At 40.4% G+C, this 26744-nt stretch overlaps 1 protein-coding gene across 1 annotated transcript in view; it reads right to left on the reverse strand.

The window, feature by feature from the left end:
• Positions 1-16849, reverse strand: part of LOC129814167 (double-stranded RNA-specific editase B2-like) — a 34864-nt gene extending 18015 nt beyond the window's left edge. The window contains exon 1 of the mRNA XM_055867046.1: positions 16610-16849. Within this exon, the coding sequence (XP_055723021.1) occupies positions 16610-16712 (103 nt within the window). The 5' untranslated portion in view covers positions 16713-16849. The remainder of the gene's footprint in view (positions 1-16609) is intronic.
• Positions 16850-26744: the final 9895 nt, after the last annotated feature.

A 26744-nucleotide genomic window follows, 5' to 3' on the forward strand; every position in this document is an offset into this window, starting at 1 on the left:
TTATAATTACATCGTTTGGTTCCCATCTCATTCTTTCTGCATTTTATATACTCAAATATCCAAGGGAACTGCAAAGTGTAAAGTCACAGTAAAGTACAGTGCTTTCAGAAAGTATTCACACCCCTTGACTTTTTCCACATTTTGTTGTGTTACAGCCTGAATTTAAAATGGATCAAATTTAGATTTTGTGCTCCTGGCCTACACACAATACCCCATAACGTCGAAGTGGAATTATGTTTTTAGAAATGTTTAGAATTCATTAAAAATGAAAAGCTGAAATGTCTTATGTTCAACCCCTTTGCATTGGCAAGCCTAAATAAGTTAACGAGTAAAAATGTCCTTAACAATTCACATAATAACAATTCACATAATAACAATTCACATAATAAGTTGCATGAACGCACTCGGTGTGAAATAATAGTGTTTAACATTCTCGAATGACTATCTCATCTCTGTACCCCACACATACAATTATCTGTAAGGTTCCTCAGTCGAGCAGTGAATTTCAAACACAGATTCAGCCACAAAGACCTGGGAGGATTTCCAATGCCTCGCAAAGAGGGGCACCTACTGGTAGATGAGTAAAAAATTAAAAGCTGACATTTAATATCCCTTTAAGCATGGTGAAGTTACAAATGGCACCCTATATATTTTACTACTAGTACACTACATAGGGAATAGGGTGCCACTTGGGACACATCTCCAGACTCCCAGTGCTGCTCGGTGGGGGTGAGGCAGCAGATACATCTCAGTGAAATTGGTGTCTCTGGGTTCAGGGGCCAAAACCCAAGCACATTACACAGTGCTGCACCAGTAATGTGTTAAACGTCACTGTGGGACTACAGGGAACCCCCTGAGGATAGGACCCTGGATGAATAATGGACAATAGTCCAAAAATAAAGTATTTTATAAAATCAATTTCTGTTTAAAAATAAAATATTTCTCTTTTATTGTCACATACACCGGATAGGTTCAGTTAAATGTGTTGTTTTACAGTTTCAGCCATAGTAGTACGGCACCACTGGAGCAAACTAGGGTTAAGTGCCCTAGTTAAAGGTATGCCAGCAGCATACCACCCGGCATCCCACTGCTGACTTGCTTCTGAAGCTAAGTAGGGTTGGTCTTGGTCAGTCGCTGGATGAGAGACCAGAAGCTGCTGGAAGTGGTGTTGGAAGGCCAGTAGGAGGCACTCAGGTCTGAAAAAAATATCCCAATTCCCCAGAGCAGTGATTGGGGACATTCCCCTGTGTAGTGTGCTGTCTTTCATATGGGATGTTAAACAGGTGTCCTGTGAGGTCATTAAAGATCCCATGGCACTTATTGTAAGAGAAGGGGTGTTAACCCTGGTGTCCTGGCTAAATTCCCAAGCTGTCCCTCATACCACCACGGTCACCTAATCATCCTCAGCTTACAATTGGCTCATTCATCCCCCTCCTCTCCCCTGTAACTATTCCCCAGGTCATTGCTGTAAATGAGAATGTATTCTCAATCAACTTACCTGGTAAAAAAAAATAAACATCAACAGATTTTTCCAAACGGAAACCTCTAAGCTACCTGCTGTCTTAGGGAAAACCCTCTATAGTACTGGTGACTGTAATAGTTTATGATTGCATCACTGTCTTATGTTATGCACAGTAGGCTACTACCCACACTATGAAAGCACTTTCCTATCATTGCCTACTTCATTGCTAGTTTGACAAGTAGTAGAAGTACAGATAAATATGTACACAGGGTGTTTTATCCCTTTTCTGCCTCACTTCTTACAAACAATACAAATAATTGAAAGAGTTGTTTTCTTGAACCTGTAGACATCTATACCTTCTGGTTGTCTTAATATTACAATGTGGGAAGCCGAACGATTCTCATTGTTCAGGCACATTGAGAGTAGGAAAGCCATGGTAACATCCCAAATGGCACCATACTGCCTATTTAGTGCACTACTTTATGGGCCCTGGTCAAAATTAGTACACTATAATGGGAATCTGGTGCCATTTGGGATGCACACGTTTTGTGGCTGAGTGATTGGTTGACTAATCTCTGCCAGTCCCTGATTGCCAGTTCTGCTGGGGAGATAAGGATACCTCCTGGACCTATTTTCAGAGGTTGAGCAAGTACCATACCTCATTTAATCTCAAAGTGGAAACTCCACCTTTTGGCTAAATGCATTGTTTGAGCTAACAGGCTGACCAGAATAAATCCATTGAGCTTTTCCAAAATGATTTTTCCAGGAAAACATTGGACTACTTTCTCATGATATGAAAAATGTACGTTGTCGTAAAGTAATCAATATCAGTGAAAAAAATAATTGTTAATTTACATGTTTTGATATGTCATTGGTGACTTCAAAATGGGTACCAGTCATGACATCAAAGACATACAGTGCATTCGGATAAGTATTCAGACCCCTTGACCTTTACCACAATTTGTTAGGTTACAGCCTTATTCTAAGACATGAAATTGTATTTTTTCCTCATCAATCAACACACAATAACCCATAATGACAAAGCAAAAACAGGTTTTAGAAATTTTGCCAATGCATTAAAAAAAACTGAAATATCACAATTACATAAGTATTCAGAACCTTTACTCAGTACTTTGTTGAAGCACCTTTGGCAGCGATTACAGCCTTGAGTCTTACTGGGTATGATGCTACAAGCTTGGCATACCTGTATTTGGGGAGTTTCTCCATATCTTTTCTGCAGATCCTCTCAAGCTCTGTCAAGTTGGATGGGTGTGTCGCCGCACAGCTATTTTCAGGTCTCTCCAGAGATGTTCGATCGGGTTCAAGTCTGGGCTCTGGCTGGGCCCCTCCAGAACATTTAGAAACTTGTCCCAAAGCCACTCCTGCGTTGTCTTGGCTGTGTGCTTAGGGTCGTTGTCCAGTTGGAAGGTGAACCTTCACCTCAGTCTGGTGCTGCCACCACCATGCTTCACCATCGGGATGGTGCCATGTTTCCTCCAGAAGTGGCGCTTGACATTCAGGCCAAAGAGTTCAATCTTGGTTTCATCAGACCAGAGAATCTTGTTTCTCATGGTCTGAGAGTCCTTTAGGTGGCTTTTGGAAAACTCAGAGCGGGCTGTCATGTGCCTTTTACTAAGGAGTGGCTTCCGTCTTTGCTACACTTCCCCGGATATGTGCCTTGACACAATCCTGTCTCGGAGCTCTACAGACAATTCATTCGACCTCATGGCTTGATTTTTGCTCTTGTGGGACCTTATATAGACAGGTGTGTGACTTTCCAAATCATGTCCAATCAATTGAATTTACCACAGGTGGACTCCAATCATGTTGTAGAAACATCTCAAGGATGGTCAATGGAACAGGAATTTTGAGTCTCATAGCAAAGGGTCTGAATACTCATGTAAATAAGGTATTTCTGTTTTTTATTTTTAATGAATTAGTCAACTTTTCTAAAAAACTGTTTTCACTTTTTCATTACGGGGAATTGTGTATAGATTGATGAGGAAATATTTTTATTTAATCCATTTTAGAATAGGGCTGTAACGTAGCAAAATGTGGAAAATGTCAAGGGGTCTGAATACTTTCCGAATGCACTGTACAGACAGACACATGACTTTATTTTGCACAAACATCAAGACCACAAATATTTCTCCAGTTTAAAATGTGCATATTTGCATTGTTATCATCTTTGCAAAATGAGTTTGATGAGGCAAACATTGTTTCAATATACATACATTCAATTTCCACAATTCAATCCATTTAGTGGATTAAATAAGCGTCTCACATTTAATGGTAACAAATTGGTCATAATTCAGCAGGGCCAGGTTGGAGTCTGGCTGGGGGAAGGGGAAATGAGGCGAGAAATAAACTATGATGCATCCCAAATGATACCCTGTTCCCTATACAGTGCACTACCTTTGATCAGGTCACATAGGGGATGAAGAGGGGATGGTGGACAAAAGGGCCTGGTGGGTGAAAAACAGTCACTACTAACACCACCAGTGTATTCTGTTCACCAAGGGGTAAATATCCACAGTGTTGCAAAGATGGCGTTAGACTTTCCATTTTGAGCTGTGCACTTCACAGAAAATAGCGCTGGCAGTAGGGCTAAAGGTCCAGGAGTGTGCCCAAAATATTTTTGCTATTTTCACTGTGGGAATTATGAGTGCAATAGCAGTTGGTGGAGCAAAAGGGCTGGGCTTTGATTAATACATAAATTATACATGTGAGGAGGGCCCTCACTGTCCAATCAGCACGTTTCATGGCTTAATACTGCATGCAGTTATCTTAAGTTCTGTAGGTTATTGAGGGTTTTTTCATTGTTTTCTCCAATTCGGCTGGGGGCACAATTCTCTTCCTAGTCCATTGTGGATTGATACAGTTTATTAAATAGCATAGGCTACAGTAATGAGTAATAGCAGCAGTTAAAAAAAACACATCCAGTGCTCAATATGTTTAGAGTGTTGAAGTCAATATTGTTGTACATAGCTTCAAGGAGTATAGGCCCATTTACGCATGGCAATTATCCTCAAATAAAAAAACTAGGCTCCTGCTCCTGTGCTGTTTGTGTGAGGCACATATCGTTGATATGGCGTTATAGGACTGAATCATTTGTATATGTTTGGAGGTGCACGATACCAGCTGAATGGAGTAGCCTATGCACTGCAGGTAGGCTGACGTGAATTCTGAAAAATGCAAAAGCATGAGTGACCATTTAGAAACCTGTAATGGATAGGCTACTTGGCTAATGCATGGTCAGGATAAGAAAGACACAACAGACGCATTGCTGTTGAACCAGCTTTCATTATAGTAGGGTAAGGGTAGCCTATAAGGGCTTGTTTTTTAATCAAACTAAACAGAGAAAAAAGCAAACAATTATGTAAATGTTCCTAAATACGAGTGCCACTGGATCATCTCATCTCTTATTCCATGACGGGCATTTTACGCACATCCAAAATAATAACAGGAGCTGGCTAAAATAATGTACAATAGTCTACATAAATAAAAAGGGGATTCTCCCAAACCTGATATTTTTGCATATGGGCACTGTGCATCAAGGCTGTATAGGCTGCCCTTCCCCTGTCAAAATCTATTCCATAACCAACCTCGCTACCATGGTCTTAAATATCCGCATCAGCGCTGCCTGAAATTGTCACTTTGGCGAACGATTTTAAGGAAGAACACCTCCGATATTGCCACCCCTTCCACCTCAGCGCAAGCGAGCTCATATAAGACCGGTAAATGACAAATCCAGGTGCTAGGGTTTGAAAATAGGAGAGCGCCGACTTTAACACGCTAACCTTTACCGGATCAGTGTCCCTAAACCGGGACGGTTGTTGCTCAATATACGATAATAGTCATGTCTTATATGGGCAGAAAGCTTAAATTCTTGTTAATCTAACGGCAGTGTTCAATTTCCAGTAGCTAATACAGAAGAAAAAATATATCATGCTATTGTTTGAGGATAGTGCACAACAACAAAACACTTTTATCACAACAACTGGTTTGATTCATTCACCTCTGAAGGTAAATAATGTACTTATATTCAGTAATCTTGCTCTGATTTGTCATCCTGAGGTTCCCAGAGATAAAATGTAGCATAGTTTTGTTTGATAAAATACATTTCTATATTCAAATGTAGGAACTGGGTTCTACAGTTTGACCCCACTGCTGTCTCTGGCTCAAAATATTGTGTAGTGAGGTAATTGTTCTCTGGATCAGTCTGAAACTTTGCACACACACTGCTGTCATCTTGTGGACAAAATCTAAATTGCACCTAGGATCCTATGTTAATGTATGGCCTTTCTCTTGCATTGCAAAGATGATGAAAAAAGAATGAAAATGTTTTTTGATTTGGATGATCTTTTACCAGATCTAATGTGTTATATTCTCCTACATTCGTTTCACATTTCCACAAAGTTCAAAGTGTTTCCTATCAAATGGTACCAAGAATATGCATATCCTTGCTTCAAGTCCTGAGCTACAGGCAGTTAGATTTGGGTTTGTGGTTTTAGGCAAAAATTGAAAAAAAGGGTCCAATCCTTAAGAACCCTGCAAACAAATATGCAAACGAGCATGTGATCATTGCGCCGACCAAAGTTCAAAACAACTTGGACCAATTTTGAACGTTTTTCTCAATCCAGTTGGTCTTTTCCAATTGTAGTGAGAGTTTGAGATGTTTATCTCTATCGAACCAGAGAGAGGTGATGGAACAATCATCTGACAACCTCCTAAATTTACCTGTTCCTCTCTGAGGAAACCAGCACACCCATGTAACGCGGATGAAACTATGAAACTGACACAATTGGCTAGGCTCCTGTCTGCCAAAAGTCTGCATCTCTACTGAGAAAGTGACATAAAATGAAGATAGCAGGGGGGAAACAGCCTGTCATGGTTAGGAGCCAAAGGGAGGTCTGTGGGCTTCCTTTGATGCCACTTTTCCCAAACTCATTTTATAACTAATACATAATATACTACAAACTATTCATGTAGTTGTGATGTTTGGAGTTCACAAGCAGGTTGTTCCCATCAGCAGTGATCAGATAAACAGGAAGAGAACTTCATAATTATATTCTTGGAGAGGAGGAGCCATATTACCACACACATCAACAAAGGACTCTATTAAATCAGTTTGAACAGGTTGTTATGCAACAGACATTACACAATGAACATAATGAACCTTGAAAACCTCAGAGAGAGAAAAATGTTTTTCCAGTTTAGTGGGTACTTAAGAGAAAAATCAGGGTCCGTTTGTATTAAGTATCTCAGAGTAGGAGTGCTGATCTAGGATCAGGTACCTCCTTGTCCATGAATCTTATTAAAAGGCTAAACTAATCCCAAATCAGCAGTCCTACTCTGAGACACTTCATACATATGGCCCTGGATCTTCTTAAAATCAGCACACCCATCTAATCTGCAGTCATATCTTTGAACTATAGATGACAATATCTCATAAACTCCACTTAACCAGAGGCTCAGAGCCAGTCAAGCAATGAGATATCTGATATCTGAGCCCAAATTCATCCTGATCACACGCATCCTGTCCACTGTGATCACACGCATCCTGTCCACTGTGATCACACGCATCCTGTCCACTGTGATCACACGCATCCTGTCCACTGTGATCACACACATCCTGTCCACTGTGATCACACGCATCCTGTCCACTGTGATCACACACATCCTGTCCACTGTGGAGGAAAGTGGAAGCCTTCCACTTGACTCCCTTTAGCTTGGGTGATAGCCTTTAGCAGAGACATCTAATCAAATTACTCATACAGTACATCAAATCAAATAAACACAGACAAAAGCTGTTCAAAAACTAAACCCAAAGCTGACAATAAATACTTGGAACTGAATGATGAAAACATTTCCTAAAACATATGGTAATGTGAAATAAATTGCAAGTGAGGATAATAACAATGGCATACTGTGGCACAAATCTGTGGCTCTTCGATGATACAACAGCTGTGAAAATGTCCCCATTTCAACTAGTAGCACCATTGACTGCTTGTCTGCCTCTTCATCAAACCAAATACGATATTTCTTCTAATCTATGTTGCCTTGTAGTAGAGCGAGTCTTCTGACAAATGGCATCTTTTCAGTGGAATCAATGAGAAGGGCTTTATTGAACCTTTTTTCTTTTTGCAAAACAACAGCACTCTGTCAAATGATCTACTCCCTGAACACATTGAAGAGATTGTTCTGGGTTTCTTCACTACAGCTTATGGTTCATGAATACTACAACATTAAATACAATAAGAGTCATAGTCAGTTTCAGTTATCGTCTCTGAACAGTGTTGCTGTGCAGTGGACTGTAATAATTGCAGCTTTATTATATTGGTGTCAATATGGATTTAAAGTTGACTAGTTTCCCTGATGCATTAAATTAGATTAAAACATTCCCTAATGCTGATTTATAGACAGATCAGGCAGTCTGTCGGTCTGGCCATCAGTCTTCAAAAAAATGCCGTCTAGTTGACTGCTGTCATGTCTGGTTTCAATGCAACTTAACAACCAACAAAGATAAATGCAGACCTGACGTTTCTACACTGCATTAATATAAGCCTTTTTCTTCCTGTCTGTCTAGACCTCAGGCACTCGCTATACATGCTACAAATCTGTGAATAATGCCGAAGTAAAATTGTAGGATCTTAATTTGATCACTCTTTTGCTGCTGATAATTCTCCTGCACTGTTGGAAATGCAGATGAGCTTTGTAATTTACATACATTTACTGAAAACCCACACTAACACACGGTTATATTAACAGTATTGCACATTTAATGTAGCCTACATTTTGGCCAGCTAATAGCCTAACCACTGATCGAGCAACAATATGGACTAAATGTTAAAATCCTGTTGTTGCATGATTATTTTGCATTATATGTCAAATTAAGATCCTACATCTGTAATGTGACTTTATATAAAATAACAATCAAATCAACAAATATGGATACAAATCATCATAATACGTTTTGTTGAAAACAACAGATGACAGAAATGGTCAACAACAGCTGTTGTTTCATCATGTTAATCTGTCCTGAATAAAGGACAATATTGCACAACTTTCCCAAATAACCAATTACAGTATACATTACTGAAAAGTCCCCTAGTCTCTGCACAAGGTAAAGCACCAGTCAAAAGTTTGGACACATCTACTCATTCCAGGGTTATTCTTTATTTGTACTATTTTCTACATTGTAGAATAGTAGTGAAGACATCAAAACTATGAAAAAACACATATGGAATCATGTAGCAACCACAAAGGTGTTAAAACAAATAAAAATATAATTTATATTTGAGATTCTTCAACGTAACCACTCTTTGCCTTGATGACAGCTTTGCACATTCTTGGCATTCTCTCAACCAGCTTCATTTCTGGAATTTCTTTCCTTCTTAATGCATTTGAGCCAATCAGTTGTGTTGTGACAAGATAGGGGAGGTATACAGAAGATAGCCCTATTTGGTAAAAGACCAAGTCCATATTATGGCAAGAACAGCTCAAATAAGCAAAGAGAAACGACAGTCCATCATTACTTTAAGACATCAAGGTCAGTCAAGGCGGAACATTTTAAGAACTTTGAAAGTTTCTTCAAATGCTGTCGCAAATACCATCAAAAACTATGATGAAACTGTCTCTCATGAGGACCGCCACAGGAAAGGAAGACCCAGAGTTACCTCTGCTGCAGAGGATAAGTTCATTTGAGTTACCAGCCTCAGATTGCAGCCCAAATAAATGTTTCACAGATTTCAAGTAACAGACACATCTAAACATTAACTGTTCAGAGGAGACTGCGTGAATCAGGCCTTCATGGTCGAATTCCTGCAAAGAAACCACTACTAAAGGACACCAATAAGAAGAAGATACTTGCTTGATCCAAGAAACACGAGCAATGGACATACAGTTGAAGTCAGAAGTTTACATACACCTTAGCCAAATACGTTTGAAGTCAGTTTTTCACAATTCCTAAAATGTAATCATGGTATAAATTCCCTGTCTTAGGTCAGATAGGATCGCCACTTTATTTTAAGAATGTGAAATGTCAGAATAATAGTAGAGAGAAGGATTTATTTCAGCTTTTATTTCTTCCATAACATTCCCAGTGGGTCAGAAGTTTACATACACTCAATTAGTATTTGGTAGCATTGCCTTTAAATTGTTTAACTTGGGTCAAACGTTTTGGGTAGCCTTCCACAAGCTTCCCACAATAAGTTGGGTGAATTTTGGTCCATTCCTCCTGACAGAGCTGGTGTAACTGCGTCAGGTTTGTAGGCCTCCTTGTTCGCACACACTTTTTCAGTTCTGCCCACAAAGTTTCTATAGGATTGAGGTCAGGGCTTTGTGATGGCCACTCCAATACCTTGACTTTCTTGTCCTTAAGCCATTTTGCCACAACTTTGGAAGTATGTTTGGGGTCATTGTCCATTTGGAAGAGCCATTTGCGACCAAGCTTTACGACGATGTTTATTCAATATATCCACATAATTTTCCTTCTCATGATGCCATCTATTTTGTGAAGTGCACCAGTCCCTCCTGCAGCAAAGCACCCCCACAACATGATGCTGCCACCCCCGTGCTTCACACTTGGGATGATGTTCTTCGGCTTGCAAGCGTCCCCCTTTTTCCTCCAAACATAATGATGGTTACATGGCCAAACAGTTCTATTTTTGTTCTATTTTCTATGTTCTTCAGTTCTATTTTCATCAGACCAGAGAACATTTCTCCAAAAAGTACGATATTTGTCCGCATGTGCAGTTGCAAACTGTAGTCTGGCTTTTTTTATGGCGGTTTTGGAGCAGTGGCTTCTTCCTTGCTGAGCTGCCTTTCAGGTTATGTCTATATAGGACTCGTTTTACTGTGGATATAGATACTTTTGCACCTGTTTCCTCCAGCATCTTCACAAGGTCATTTGCTGTTGTTCTGGGATTGATTTGCACTTTTCGCACCAAAGTACGTTCAACTCTAGGAAACAGAACGTGTCTCCTTCCTGAGCGGAATGACGGCTGCGTGGTCCCATGGTGTTTATACTTGCGTACTATTGTTTGTACAGATGAGCGTGGTACCCTCAGGCGTTTGCAAATTGCTCCCAAGGATGAACCAGACTTGTGGAGGTCTACAATTTGTTTTCTGAGGTCTTGGCTGATTTCTTTTGATTGCCCCATGATGTTAATAAGTGAAGAGGCACTGAGTTTGAAGGTAGGCCTTGAAATACATCCACAGGTACACCTCCAATTGACTCAAATTATGTAAATTAGCCATTTCAGAAGCTTCTAATGCCATGACGTCATTTTCTGGAATTTTCAAGCTGTTTAAAGGTACAGTCAACTTAGTGTATGTAAACTTCTGACCCACTGGAAATGTGAAATAATCTGTCTGTAAACAATTGTTGGAAAAATTACTTGTGTCATGCTCAAAGTAGATGTCCTAACCGACTTGCCAAAACTATAGTTTGTTAACAAGAAATTTGTGGAGTGGTTGAAAAATTAGTTTTAATGACTCCAACCTAACTGTATGTAAACTTCCGACTTCAACTGTATGACTGGTGGAAATCTGTAATTTGGCCTGATGAGATTTTTTGTTCCAACGGCCGTGTCTTTGTGAAACACAGAGTTGTACCTGAAAGCAGGAAGTACCAGTGGCTTGCTCAATACGGAAGTGGTCAGATGGCGCGGATGATACGCTAGTACTGTTTTGCTAGCACAGACTGGAATATGTTCCGGGATTCATCCAATGGCATTGAGGTGTGTACCACCTCAGTCATCGGCTTCATCAATAAGTGCATCAACAACGTCGTCCCCACAGGGATCGTACGTACATATCCCAACCAGAAGCCATGGATTACAGGCAACATCCGTATCAAGCTAAAGCCTAGAGCTGCCGCTTTCAAGGAGCGGGACACTAATCCTGATGCCTATAAGAAATCCCGCTATGCCCTCAGACGAAGCAAAGCGTCAATACAGGATTAAGATTGAATCCTACTACACCGGCTCTAAAAATACTACGTACTACAAAGGGATCCCAGACACGAGCTGCCCAGTGACGTGAGCCTACCAAAGTGCTAAATGCCTTTTTATGCTCGCTTCAAGGCAAGCAACACTGAATCATGCATGAGAGCACCAGCTGTTCTGGATGACAGTGTGATAACGCTCCCGGTAGCCGATGTGAGCAAGACCTTTAAACAGGTCAATATTGACAAAACCGCGGGGCCAGATGGATTACCAGGACGTGTACTCAAAGCATGCGCGGACCATCTGGCAAGTGTCTTCACTGACATTTTCAACTTCTCCCTGACTGAGTCTGTAGTACCTACACGTTTCAAGCAGACCACCATAGTCCCTGTGCCCAAGGAAGTGAAGGTAACCTGCATAAATGATTACCGCCATGTAGCACTAACGTCGGTAGCCATGAAATGCTTTGAAAAGCTGGTCATGGCTCACATCAACAGCATCCTCCAAATCGCATACCGCCCCAACAGATTCACAGATCACGCAATCTCAATCGCACTACACACTGCCCTTTCCCACTTGAACAAAAGGAACACCTATGTGAGAATGCTGTTCACTGACTACAGCTCAGCGTTCAACACCATAGTGCCCACGAAGCTCATCATTAAGCATAGTACCCTGGGACTAAACATCTCCCTTTGCAACTGGATCCTAGACTTCCTGACGGGCCGCCCCCAGGTGGTAAGGGTAGACAACAACACGTCTGCCACGCTGATCCTCAACACTGGGGCCCCCCAGGGGTGTGTACTTAGTCCCCTCTTGTACTCCCTGTTCATCCACGACTGCATGGCCAAACACAACTCCAACCCCATTATTAAGTTTGCTGGTGACACAACAGTGGTAGGACTGATCACCGACAACGATGAGACAGCCTGGAGGGAGAGAACTGGCAGTGTGGTGCCAGGACAACAACCTCTCCCTCAATATGAACAAGACAAAGGAGCTGATCGTGGACTACAGGAAAAGGCGGGCCGAACAGGCCCCCCCATTAACATCAACGGGGCTGTAGTGGGGCGGGTCGAGAGTTTCAAGTTCCTTGGTGTACACATCTCCACATCGCCTTGGTGTCCACATATCATGGTCCAAACACACCAAGACAGTCGTGAAGAGGGCATGACAAAACCTTTCCCCCTCAGGAGACTGAAAATATTTGGCATGGGTCCCCAGATCCTCAAACAGGTATACAGCTGCACCACCAAGAGCATCCTGACCGGTTGCATCACCACCTGGTATGGCAACTGCTCGGCATCTGACCATAAGGCGCTACAGAGGATAGTGCGTACGGCCCAGTACATCACTGGGGCCAAGCTTCCTGTAATCCAGGACCTATATAATAGGCGGTGTCAGAGGAAAGCCCGTAAAATTGTCAGAGACTCCAGTCACCCAAGTCATAGATTTTTTTCTCTACTATCGCACGAAAAGAGATACCTAAGCGCCAAGTCTAGGACTAAAAGGCCCTTTAACAGCTTCTACCACAAAGCCATAAGACTGCTAAACAATTAATCAACTGTCCCCTGGAATATTACATTACCCCCCCCCCCCCCCCCCATTTGTTTTGTACACTGCTGTTACTCGCTGTTTATTAACTATCCATAGTCACTTCACATCTACCTACAGTCGTGGCCAAAAGTTTTCAGAATGACACAAATATTAATTTTCACAAAGTCTGCTGCCTCAGTGTCTTTAGATATTTATGTCAGATGTTACTATGGAATACTGAAGTATAATTACTAGCATTTCAAAAGTGTCAAAAGCTTTTATTGACAATTACATGAAGTTGATGCAAAGAGTCAATATTTGCAGTGTTGACCCTTCTTTTTCAAGACCTCTGCAATATTGACTCTTTGCACATGAATTGTCTAAAGACACTGGCATTTTGTCAATTCACTTCTGGGCCACATCCTGACTGATGGCAGCCCATTCTTGCATAATCAATGCTTGGAGTTCGTCAGAATTTGTGGGTTTTGTTTGTCCACCCGCCTCTTGAGGATTGACCACAAGTTCTCAATGGGATTACGGTCTGGGGAGTTTTCTGGCCATGGACCCAAAATATTGATGTTTTGTTCCCCGAGCCACTTTGTTATCACTTTTGCCTTATGGCACGGTGCTCCATCATGCTGGAAAAGGCATTGTTCGTCACCAAACTGTTCCTGGATAGTTGGGAGAAGTTGCTCTCGGAGGATGTGTTGGTATCATTCTTTGTTCATGGCTGTGTTCTTAGGCAAAATTGTGAGTGAGCCCACTCCCTTGGCTGAGAAGCAACTCCACACATGAATTGTCTCAGGACGCTTTACTGTTGGCATGACACAGGACTGATGGTAGCGCTCACCTTGTCTTCTCCGGACAAGCTTTTTTCCGGATGCCCCAAACAATTTGAAAGGGGATCCATCAGAGAAAATGACTTTACCCCAGTCCTCAGCAGTCCAATCCTTGTACCTTTTGCAGAATATCAGTCTGTACCTGATGTTTTTCCTGGAGAGAAGTGGCTTCTTTGCTGCCCTTCTTGACACCAGGCCATCCTCCAAAAGTCTTCGCCTCACTGTGCGTGAGGATGCACTCACACCGGCCTGCTACCATTCCTCAGCAAGCTCTGTACTTGTAGTGCCCGATCCCGCAGCTGAATCAACTTTAGGAGACGGTACTGGCACTTGCTGGACTTTCTTGGGTGCCCTGAAGCCTTCTTCACAACAATTGAACCGCTCTCCTTGAAGTTCTTGATGATCTGATAAATAGTTGATTTAGGTGCAATCTTACTGGCAGCAATATCCTTGCCTGTGAAGCACATTTTGTGCAAAGCAATGATGACGGAACGTGTTTCCTTGCAGGTAACCAACCATATTTGACAGAGGAAGAACAATGATTCCAAGCATTTCCTTTTGAAGCTTCCAGTCTGTTATTCGAACTCAATCAGCATGACAGAGTGAACTCCAGCCTTGTCCTCGTCAACACGCACACCTGTGTTAACGAGAGAATCACTGACCTGATGTCAGCTGGTCCTTTTGTGGTAGGGCTGAAATGCAGTGGACATGTTTAATGAGGATTCAGTTCATTTGCATGGCAAAGAGGGACTTTGCAATTAATTGCAATTCATCTGATCACTCTTCATAACAATCCGGTAGTATATGCAAATTGCCATCATACAAACTGAGGCAGCAGACTCAAATCATTCTCAAAACTTTTGGCCACGACTGTACATGTACAAATTACCTCTAACCTGTACCCCCGCACACTGACTCGGTACCGGTACCCCCTGTATATAGCCTCGTTATTTTTATGTTATTGTGTTACTTTTGACAATTTTTTACTTTAGTTTATTTGGTAAATATATTCTTAACTCTTCTTGAACTGCACTGTTGGTTAAGGGCTTGTAGGTAAGCATTTCACGGTAAGGTTTACACTTGTATTCTGCGCATGTGACAAATAAAGTTTGATTTGAGATAATCTCCGCATGTGTGGTTCCCACCGTGAAGCATGGAGGAGGAGGTGTGACGGTGCTTTGCTGGTGACACCCTCTGTGATTTATTTAGAATTCAAGGCACACTTAACCAGCATGGCTACCACAGCATTCTGCACCAATATGCCATCCCATCTGGTTTGCGCTTAGTGGGACAATCATTTGTTTTTCAACAGGACAATGACCCAAAACACACCTCCAGGCTGTGTAATGGCTATTTGGAGAGTGACGGAGTGAAGTAAAAGCAGCCAACAAGTGCTCAGCATATGTGGGAACTCCTTCAAGACTGTTGGAAAAGCATTCCTCATGAAGCTGTTTGAGAGAATGCCAAGAGTGTGCAAAGATGTCATTAAGGCAAAGGGTGGCTACTTTGAAGAATCTAAAATCTAAAATATATTTGTTTAACACTTTTTTGGTTACTACATGATTCAATATGTGTTATTTCCTAGTTTTGAGGTCTTGACTATTATTCTACAATGTAGAAAATAGTAAAAATGAAGAAAAAACCTTGAACCTTTGACTGGTACTGTATGAGAAAATAACACATTTCCCATGAAAATGTTCAGTAATTTACCAAATGTATTCTGTTAATGATCAAAACATTATTGTCTTTAAAGAAAACGTTCATGATATCCAAGAAATGTTCCAAGGTCATATATTTGTCTCATCATTTGAATGTTTATATAGCCTACTCAAATTTTTTCCACATCCCACATTCAAAGAGAAATATACAACTCTTCTGTCAATATATCAATTCAAAATAACCTTTAAGTTAAATCATTACAGGAAACTTCCTCAATAGAAGGCCACTGATTATTTTGAAACCAAGTCTGCACTAAACGCAGTGCACTAATGGGAATCGGCTAGCATTTGGGACACATGCAATGCATTTACTGTAAGGTTATACGCTCTCACATTGAGCAGCAAAAGGCCAATATGTCATACGTAGAATGGAAAAGGTTTAGGCACTTTGAATAAGCATAGGTTTTAATACAAAGCCCCTCATGAAATAATCTGCAGCATTTTCCGAGGATTAGTGTGTCAAGAACAATGGCAGTGCATTGTAATCCTAAAATGTTGACCTGTTGCCAAGAGGACAATAGAAATTATTGTCAGGGCTTTCATGATAATGAGAGTGAATTTAAATAACAGGAGATAGAGGGGGAGAACAATCAAAATCCATTTAAATGATTGGTCAAAGCATTCCATTGATTGGAGTAAGCCTATTTTATAATATCCTTACTAATCAATTCAGGACCAAAGGCACTTACAGTTCAATAATATGAGAATCAAAATTCAACACACACTGCATTTTCTCTGTTGCCTCCAATATGAGGAGATCAATTAATAAACAATTATATCACTTCACTCCTTGTAGAAATGAGTTGAGCATGTGCTGCACAGGTACTTGGTTTTACAGTGTGGTATGATCATATTTGTAATAATGTAGGCTCCATTTTATGACCACTGGCAAACCTTACACCTCCAGCATAAAGTAAAGATATTTTCCAATAACGATGCAGTGACAAAGTATTCCTGCGTTTATTTCAGGCTTTGTGATTTTATTTTACAAAGGAACCCTCAAGGCAAACTTTATCATCTCAGTGAAGGGTACATTCTGTGATCTTCTGTCCACATTTAACTCACGGTGACAACTCGTCATTTGACCACAAGTTGTCTACTGACCTTTTCTTGTCGATCTCCTCCTCTTTCTCCTTTTGAAGTGGCTTCTCAGCTCACAATCTGAAGTTCCCATAGTTCGGGTGCTGTTTCCAAGTACCGCAGCCATGAGGCACACGAAGAGACTCCTACAGTCTTCCTGGAATGCCTTCCCCTGGTTGATAACTGGTGAAATGAGAAGCAGAGACTATCCAAGTAAAGTGCAGGACTATTTCACTGGAGCGCCTTGGTGACAGTGTGTGTGAGGTTTACTGCGGGAATCTCCCTGCTGCTGTGTTTGGGTGCCACCTACATTCCTGCTGACAGCCTATTTAGAAAGTGACATCATTTAGACTGGAGAGGAGAACCACCACACGCTCCACGGGGGCTAACCGCTGTATGTTGCTTTTATGCAAAGTGATGCATGCTTTCTTCCCCGATTGAAAACCAACAACATGCAAAGACACCAACAGACAACAACGACTTTTACGCACAAGAAGGCAACACGTGTATGCTGTCTTTGGGAATGGAATGTGCGGAATTGTGCATGTATTCGGGGGAGCGCAAATGTAGCCTATTGTCTTTATTTGCCTGAAATGTCAAAAGAGGCAAGACTGATTTATTTCTCTCACTACAATGAAGTGACCATCCATCTATTCAATTAACTTATGAAATGTAAGAAGGTAACTGTTTTCATTAGTAGTAGCCTAGTGTTTCAGCGTTTATAGCCCCTCTTCCAGTCAAATTCTTTCTGCCTGAATGATCATGCATTCCAAACAGTCATTCTCCTAATGGTAGAACATTCACCTGCTATCATTATCCGCAGCTTTGAAACCCACATCCATGAAGGTTGCTGAAGCAATGGCTTTTCAGTGGACGCATGTTAGAAGGCAGTTCACGCAATCCACAAACTCAGGTTATTTGTATCATAATACCTATTTTGCATAATCCTCCCAATAAATACCATTTCAACTTTACTTTTAATTAACAGGTGTTTAATCCCTGCCAGTCACATACCATTATTGTCCTCAGAATGATCATTATCATAAATAATATTCCAATTATGATTCCAAATTATGGCACACGTTGTACACAGGGATGCAACAATACCATATCAATATCTTGCTAATTGTGGCTGTCATATTTGTTTCAGTTCCAGCTGTATGGAGAGGAGAGATGCAAGTTCAGGTTGTTTGGGTCCTTGTATTTCTAAGGCGGGGTTGATTTGAACTATAAGCCTCCTCGACGGGATCATTCTGATACTGTAACCTCCTTTATCTATGATTCCAATGCTGTGTTTGGCGGATTGTGTCGAGCCATTTGGGATCCCTTCTTCCAGATAGCCTTTCACCTCACTGCCTCTGTGTGTTTTTTGGTCTCTACCCCACAGCTACTTGAGATTATAAGTCCCAAATGGCATCCTACGACCTATTTAAGCATTACTTTTTGACGCTTCACTCTGGTCAAAAGAAATGGTCAAAAGTAGAGCACTATATAGGAATAGAGTGCAATTTGGGAGCATCCTGTTAGTAACAAGGTGTACTTTCATTGTTTGTCTAATACAAAATATGTTCTTAGAAGGCCTTAAGATAAAGGAATGAATTTGGGAAAATTCTAAATATATTTTTTACAGAGACTCATTCACTACACTATGTTAAATAATGTCACCAGTGGTAAATGCCCTCTGTTCATATCACATGAACAGGTTAATTACTGTAAAAAGGTACAGTATAATTAATACCATCCTTTCAGGATTCCCCCGAGACACATGGTTGCAGGTGTTAAGTTCCCTACATGTACGTTGTGTAAGAGGAATATAGCCTTGGTGGAGGGCAGAGTACAAAAAAATAAAACAATAATCCAAACATGATTTAACACTTTAACACATAAACTGTTATGATTCGAAATGAGAAAAAAAATGGAAATTCCAGCAATGTAACTGTTACCATTCAGTGGATCAACCTGCTGTTATGTTTGTGCATCTCTCCATTTTGTAAACATTTGTTTACCACACACAGAACCTTAACTCCTAATGTGATCTTGAGAACCATCTCATGCAGCGCTTTTTTTCAAAGGTTTTCTTTGGGCAGTATCTAGAGGCATGCACCTGCTTGAGCTATGACCTGTGTCCCAATTGGAATCCCTATTTCCTGCACTAGTTTTGACCAGTGCCTATAGAGAATAGGGTCTCATTTAGGAGACATGTATAGGCTACAGCTAACATAATCCTCATGGGTGGGAGAAAACCCCCCTGGGTTTAACATTGACTTTACTCATGCCTCTGTCACTCCGTGTCATGTGGAATAACATTAGGATTTAAGGATACATCCCAACTTTGGGATGGAAACGGAGGGACAGGGTTAGATGAAACATGGTTGGTGTCCCAAATGGCACCATATTCCTATATTGTGCACTATGTAGGAAATAGGGTTCCATTTGGAACACAGCATGTGATGTGACCTCTTTTCACCTCAGTTCAGGGTGATTTTTATTATAAGATTTCAGCATTGTGTTGGCATAAGAGAAAATCCAAGTCCTCATTGTGTCTCATAAGGAACAGATAACACATGCCCAGTCAGTGGCTGAGAGCCCAGAGGGCAGGCAGGGGGAATGAGCTGCTGCCTAAATGATCCTAACACAGGCCACTCAGATAGGATACAACATTTTGTACGTGCACTCCTGAGGCCAAGCATTAGAGAAAACAGATCTGACCCTATTCCATTGAATGTGTATTTTTAAAGTGACGTTTGACCATATAATATTTGGCTCTCTATTCTCTCTTTGTTTTCTTCAATCAGATTTGGCATCAAATGGAAATGTGATAATGATTGTAACACTTTCTATTTAGTTGAATGCAACATTTGGCGTGAAACCAGGCTCTCACATTTGTCATATGTAACCTGCAACAGTTGTCAGCATCAAATTTTGACATTGTCCCTCATATTTTGAATGGAGACAGGTGTCAGGGGGTGTTTTTTGTTATCTCTGAGATACTAGTCAACTATTCATGTCATGCTTGATTGAAAATTCCATACTAGGATCATTCATTAAGACGTGAAATAAAGATAATATTATGGTTAGCTTGATTCGATTTCCTGAATATTTGGAAGGCATAAATATGAAATATTTACTGGCAGTTTAAGTATAGTAGTGTGGGGTATCATTTCATATCTCACAAACTCCTTACTGTATCTCTGTCTCTATCATTAACCCATGATGACATCAGCTGGATACAGTTACCTAAGAGTTCTTGTTCTCCTACGGCATGATCAAATATGTCTTTCATTTCAAGTGTTTTTGCAATAAATATTTTACAGCCATGCCTAAAACAATATATACAATTTATGGTTGAAAGGTTTGGCCCTGAGTTTTTCCTGACCACCTGACCTGACGAGGAAAAACTCAGGTAAGGGCCCAAATTTTGGTCAGTCCTTCATGCTCAGAGTAGTAGTAGATCCTTGTAGCAGAAGTGGACCTTAAATTGTCTGCTTTAGGCGAAACACTGAATGTCAGCTGAATATAAATGTGCAGATTTAGGCATTTTGATCAACTTTATATATTCACTAGGAACCTACTTGAATTGGTCCAATAAGAAAAGCTTGTTTTCGTTTTTCCCATGCAAAATGTTTTGCTACACTGTGGGTTTGGGATGATTAGAACATTGCATGTGACTCAAATTAAGCAGCTCAACTTTATGTTGATTATAGGACAAAGATCATCTTTTAGATGTAACATTTCCAGCCAACTATCTATGTAAAGAGTGTACATAATTCATGTCCAAAGCCTGGTGGCATTGACATGTCATCAAATTATAGACCAACTTTGAATCGTTGATAACCAAGGCTTATATGCGCTGTGTGTAATAACCTAGAGATGAGGTTAGTGCATCACTGTCACTATAGCTATCAGTAGAAAATAATCAAGCCATGGGTAACTGCAACTCAACATGGCTGCCGGACACAGGTGTTTTAACATAAAGGGGCGTATCAACGCAAGTGGGTGTAATAGAAAAGCTAATTGGGCAGCTAATTGCCACCCAAGGCTGCAACTGTGAGACCATTTTAGCTAAGCCTAACCCTTTACCTAACCTTAACCTCATTCTCCTAACTTGCTATGTTAATTCTCCTAAGCTGCTACATAAACAAACCATCAGTCCCGACCAACCATCAGTATCACCACACAGGAACTGACCAATGAAACGTGTTAAAGGTCCACTGCAGCTGTTTTTATATCAATATCAAATAATTTCTGGGTTACACACATTGCTGTTGATCCACCCACTTTAAATCTAAGTCACATTAATATTGATTTAATAATTTAAACTTAACCTGACCCATCCACCTTATATATTAAAATAAAAATAAAAATACAACACAAATGGCTCCTAGCCTCCCACGCTTCCTTTCTGTCCCTATCACTAAAACTGAAACTAAATAATATAAAATTAAATGGAAATATCTGTTTACCAGAGGAGGCTGGAGGGAGGAGCATATGAGGACGGGCTCATTGTAATGGCTGGAATGGAATAAATGCAATTGTATCAAACACATGGAAGCCACATGTTTGACTCTGTTCCATTTGATTCATTCCAGCCATTAAAATGAGCCCATCCTCCTATAGCTCCACCCACCAGCCTCCACTGCTGTATACAACTACAACTAAATAAAAAATAGTAAATCAGGTCTGAAAACTAACCTCAAATAAAAATTGAAAAACAAATCGAAATAAAAACGACTATAAAAACACAAATCTATAATACCCTTAATAGCAATGTTCTGTAATGGTGGCCTGGCCACCAAAACAACATCAAATGTACCTTGTGCTTATATCCATTGCAGGTTCTTGTGTCACCTATTACGAGATTGTGAGTTGGGAAGTAGTGGTGCGTGGGTAAAATCACTGGGGAAGTCAGAAAAAAAACACATTACAACCTATGTGTTGGGATATAATTGCGTTGTTTTTTTCATAACCTGTTAGTTCATATGCCTTGCGACTATGATATATATGCATAAAGGCCAAGACAATAAGAAAACACAGTGGCAGAATAAATTCAACCACGCCTTTGTTTCATCACAAAACTGGAGAGCAACCTCTGTCCGGTGAAGTTCACAAAACATATTGCATGTAACAAACAGTTACATGACCTACAGCATGGTCCAGCGAGTTAATGATTCGGACATTTTCAGACTACTAAACAACTATTGATTTAGAACACAGAGAGTTACCGCAGGTCGCAAAGAAAACAGGAGCTGCCTCCACTATTTCAGCACCATTTCAACTTCAACATTTCAACATCATCAAATCACCTCTGCTTAGTGACAACTAAAGATACCAACATCAATTTAGTAGAATCAATTTAAGCTAAAAATGATGTGGCTGTCCATGGTTCTGATTTCTGTGTGCGTGTGTGTGTGCACGTTTGTGCAGGTAGAAAAAACATGTTGACTCACCCTACTTGTAGAGAATGCCATCCTCCTCTCTCTCATGTTGACGAAACAGTCTATCTCTCTGTCATAAAGTACACACTTTTATTTTTTGTTGTACTAGGCTACCTGGCTACAATGCTTGCTCACTAGCCAAACTTCCTTTCATTGGCAACGTTAGCTAGTTAACAATCGCCTGCTACATCAACCTAAATATTGAACTTCTTTCCTCTCAGGCCAGGGGCACAATGTATGAATTAATGGTTGGATCAGATTCGCTATTATAATCATTGGCCAGTACGGAGAATTAAGTAAAACCCAAATCCCATCTCCACCCATGGCTAATTTAGGAAAGGGACAATTTTAGCTAGCTAGCTAGTCACCGAAGGACAACAACACAAGGAGAAGCAACAATTCAAGTTGTTTCTGTCAATGATTTATGCTCTCAATGCGATTTGATAGGAGTGATGCCAAATCCAAACTGGCTTCTGCTCACTCAGTTTAGCTCAACACTGATTGGCTATTTTTTTATATATTTTTTTAAATCAATGGAGGCCAAATGCACGCTGGCTTCCCTTGCATTCAATTCTATGGGCTGCAACAATGTCATACTCTTTTGGACCAGACAGCATCAGATAGATGGCCTACACATACAGAGACAGAGGAGTGCTGTTTCGCTGGCACGAATTCTTTCTCCGGTGAGATATATTCAGCCAATGTGCGAATTGAAGGACAATTCTGAAACACAGAGAGACTAAATATGAATGTTTTTTTCTTGGTCAATTTTCTGGGGGAGCCTGGCTCCCTTGGCATCCATGAATACATGCCACTGGAGGCAGGCATATCTCTCAGGCTTACCTGAGAACATAGTGGACACAATCTTGGAGAAACATGCAAAGAAGGGTCACCAGATGAGAAAGCGGTTAAGCCGTTTTGTAAAAGTTGTTTCTGTGTAACAATAGGTTAATTACTCCTGTATTAGTTCTGGCCCTTGGAATACAAAGTGCATGCATGGCCCTATTACATGTTTCAAGTTATATATTTGAGTCTAGAAGAGTAGAATAAAAACAGAAATTGAATTCCACCCACCTGGTCTAGAGTGGATGCTATAGCTCCATTAGTTTCATTAATCACCTGGTCTAGAGTGGATGCTATAGCTCCATTAGTTTCATTAATCACCTGGTCTAGAGTGGATGCTATAGCTCCATTAGTTTCATTAATCACCTGGTCTAGAGTGGATGCTATAGCTCAATTAGTTTCATTAATCACCTGGTCTAGAGTGGATGCTATAGCCCCATTAGTTTCATTAATCACCTGGTCTAGAGTGGCTGCTATAGCCCCATTAGTTTCATTAATCACCTGGTCTAGAGTGGATGCTATAGCTCAATTAGTTTCATTAATCACCTGGTCTAGAGTGGATGCTATAGCCCCATTAGTTTCATTAATCACCTGGTCTAGAGTGGCTGCTATAGCATCATTAGTTTCATTAATCACCTGGTCTGTGTCTGCTATAGCCCCATTAGTTTCATTAATCACCTGGTATAGAGTGTCTGCTATAGCCCCATTAGTTCCATTAATCACCTGGTCTAGAGTGTCTGCTATAGCCCCATTAGTTTCATTAATCACCTGGTATAGAGTGTCTGCTATAGCCCCATTAGTTCCATTAATCACCTGGTCTAGAGTGTCTGCTATAGCCCCATTAGTTTCATTAATCACCTGGTATAGAGTGTCTGCTATAGCCCCATTAGTTCCATTAATCACCTGGTCTAGAGTGTCTGCTATAGCCCCATTAGTTTCATTAATCACCTGGTATAGAGTGTCTGCTATAGCCCCATTAGTTCCATTAATCACCTGGTCTAGAGTGTCTGCTATAGCCCCATTAGTTCCATTAATCACTGATTGATATACTTTGTTGCAATACTAATTGCCTCTGTATCAGAACTCCATTGACTGTTTTACTGAAAATAACAGTAATCATGAGCTAGGTTCACGTTTTGGCAAAAATTATGTTTCCTACTCTAGTCCACATGCCTGTAGCTCTGTGCACTGACAGTATCACATTCAAAACTTGTAGTATATCTCGTTTGATTATAATGATATATCATTTTTAGTCAGGTCAGTAAATAAATATAAATTACAGTCCCATTCTGATTTGCTTCTAACAGTACCAAAAATTAGAACAGGTCATGGTAGAAATAGTTTTAGTTACTTAGCTCCGTGGTCCTGGAATTCTCTCCTGAACATTTTAAAATGTGATGATCTAGATTCGTTGGTGGAGTTTAAACACTTGATCGATGTATATATCATAGAAGAGTGTAATTGTTTTTAGGCCAGCTGTTTTTAGTCAAGACGTTTGTGTTTTTAATGTAATATGTAATTGTTGTACTGTATGTGTGTTTATAGTTTTGTTTAATGTTGTGTTAGTGTATGTACGTTGTTTTGTCTGAAACGTTATTTCCCCTGCTGCTATTGGACCAGGTCTCTCTTGGAAAATAGATATTATCTCAATGAGAAAAAACCTGTATAAATAAAGGTAAAATAAAATAAAATAATCTTTGGGCATAGCCACGGGAAATAGGGATGCTGAGGGTGCTGCAGCGCCCCCTGATGAAAAAACAATAATTAAACGTTTTATTGTTTTTAGGTGGATGGAATAAAAATTATTATTTTAGCAATAGTCCAATGATACTGATTATCTGAGTAATTTCACAAGATATCAAAAACTGTTTGGGGGAACTAGAATCACGTTAAGAGTGATAACTGTCAAAGGTTGGAATTCTCCTTTAATATCTCTCAATCTGAATTTTATATGGCTTTAAAGGGGGAATTAGCAGTTGCTACATCCATTTTTAGACTTCTAAATTAATTATATGTATCCATTGATTCTTGAAAAATATAACTTATCCTTATCCTCATGAGCTTAGTTCAACTGCCGTACCCCATCAGAACCCTAAATATAAGCTTGTTTAACTCCAATGTTTGTAAACAATGTAAATGTAATCACACATTATATAGCCACACATGGTTAAAACTATAATTGTATTATCACGGATGGTCAGTCCTTGTATCCATAGCTCTGTCTATGAATTTGAGAGTGGTTACATTTCTCCAGCACCATCAGCTTTTTACTGAAATGAGCAGGGAGTGCACTTTGTTATTGTTTCTATTGCTGATTGTCGCTTTAAAGTAAAGCTCAGACTTTATATGAATTATATGAATATGCATGACTTGAGACTGATGCATTTGTTTACCGGGTTCTATTGTTTTCTTTGTTTTTCTGGTTTTAGATGAACGGTCGAGAGTGCATGCAGAGGATGAGAGACATTTGCACAAGAGTTAATGCGGACCTGATGAGTGATGAGGAGGATGGCCTGCAAACCTAGATCCCACGGACCCCTCAACCCTCACCACAGTAACCCCAATGGAGGCTGGCCCTAAGCCAAGCTGGATGACTCCTGGCAGTACTGTGCTTGATTATTTTGAACACTTTTGTTGATCTTTGAATTTCGAATAGGCTTATCCCCCCCCCCCCCCCCTTAACCCATGTAAGCAGGTAAACACCACATTTGAAATTCAAAGATTAACGAAAGGGTTTTCAGAAGAATAAAGCAGAATACAGGCAGTAGTCCTCCAGTTTGGCCCAGGGCTAGCCTCCATCAGGCTTACTTCAGTTTCAGGCTCTGCTTAGCCTAAATGCAGATACTATTACTTACTTTCTCCTGCTCTACTGACACGAATTGTCATCCTTCGAGAAGTGAATTTCTGTGTTTTATTCCATTAATTTGTCACAGTCATCATAATGAGGAGACCAAGGCGCAGCGTGGTAAGCGAACATAACTCTTTAATAAAAGAGAGAACACTGAACAGACTAAACAAAATGAACCGTGAAGCAATATGGCTAGTGCAGAACAGGCAACTAAACATAGAATAACAACCCACAAAATACCCAAGGAATATGGCTACCTAAATATGGTCCCCAATCAGAGACAACGATAAACAGCTGCCTCTGATTGAGAACCAATCTAGGCAACCATAGACATATAAACACCTAGACTAGAAAACCCCTAGACATACAAAACCCCCTAGACAATACAAAAACTAAACAAACCACCCTTGACACACCCTGACCTAACCGAATAATAAAGAAAACAAAGATAACTAAGGTCAGGGCGTGACATGATTGTCATCCTTCAAGAAGTGAATTTGTGTGTTTTATTCAAGGAACTAAGAATTGTTTTAGTATAGCGATGTCATGAGGTGCTGGAAAAACCTTGATAGTGGTGCTTGATTTGTATTTCTGAAAAGGTGTAGGAACCACAATGTGTGATATTAATAACATTAAGACATGTTCATTCATAACTCACTGTAATTCATTCACACTGACATTTATTGGAGAGCCGTTGGCGGATGTGGACGGAGATGTTCTGCATCTCCAGTACACGTCAAAGGTGTGCACTGGATGTGTCCTGGTAAGTGGGTGGACATGTGTTTACTGAACCGTTGCCGGCCATATACATGTCTGGGCACATCCGTGCCCTAAAGTGGTTCGTTGTCTGAAGTTTACGGGACGTGTGCAGTGCCGAACACTGCTGGGCATTTTCAGAAGTTGTACATTTTCGGACTTGCGCACTGGAGTGTTCGACACATAAATGTGCGTTTTCATGCAGTTACATGATTGGGAGAAGCTGGTTCTAGAAAGAGTCAGTCTGTCTCAGTTATAACCTGAAGACAATAAGATA

The sequence above is a fragment of the Salvelinus fontinalis genome, chromosome 17 (genome assembly GCF_029448725.1).
Source record: "Salvelinus fontinalis isolate EN_2023a chromosome 17, ASM2944872v1, whole genome shotgun sequence".
Taxonomy (NCBI): domain Eukaryota; kingdom Metazoa; phylum Chordata; class Actinopteri; order Salmoniformes; family Salmonidae; genus Salvelinus; species Salvelinus fontinalis.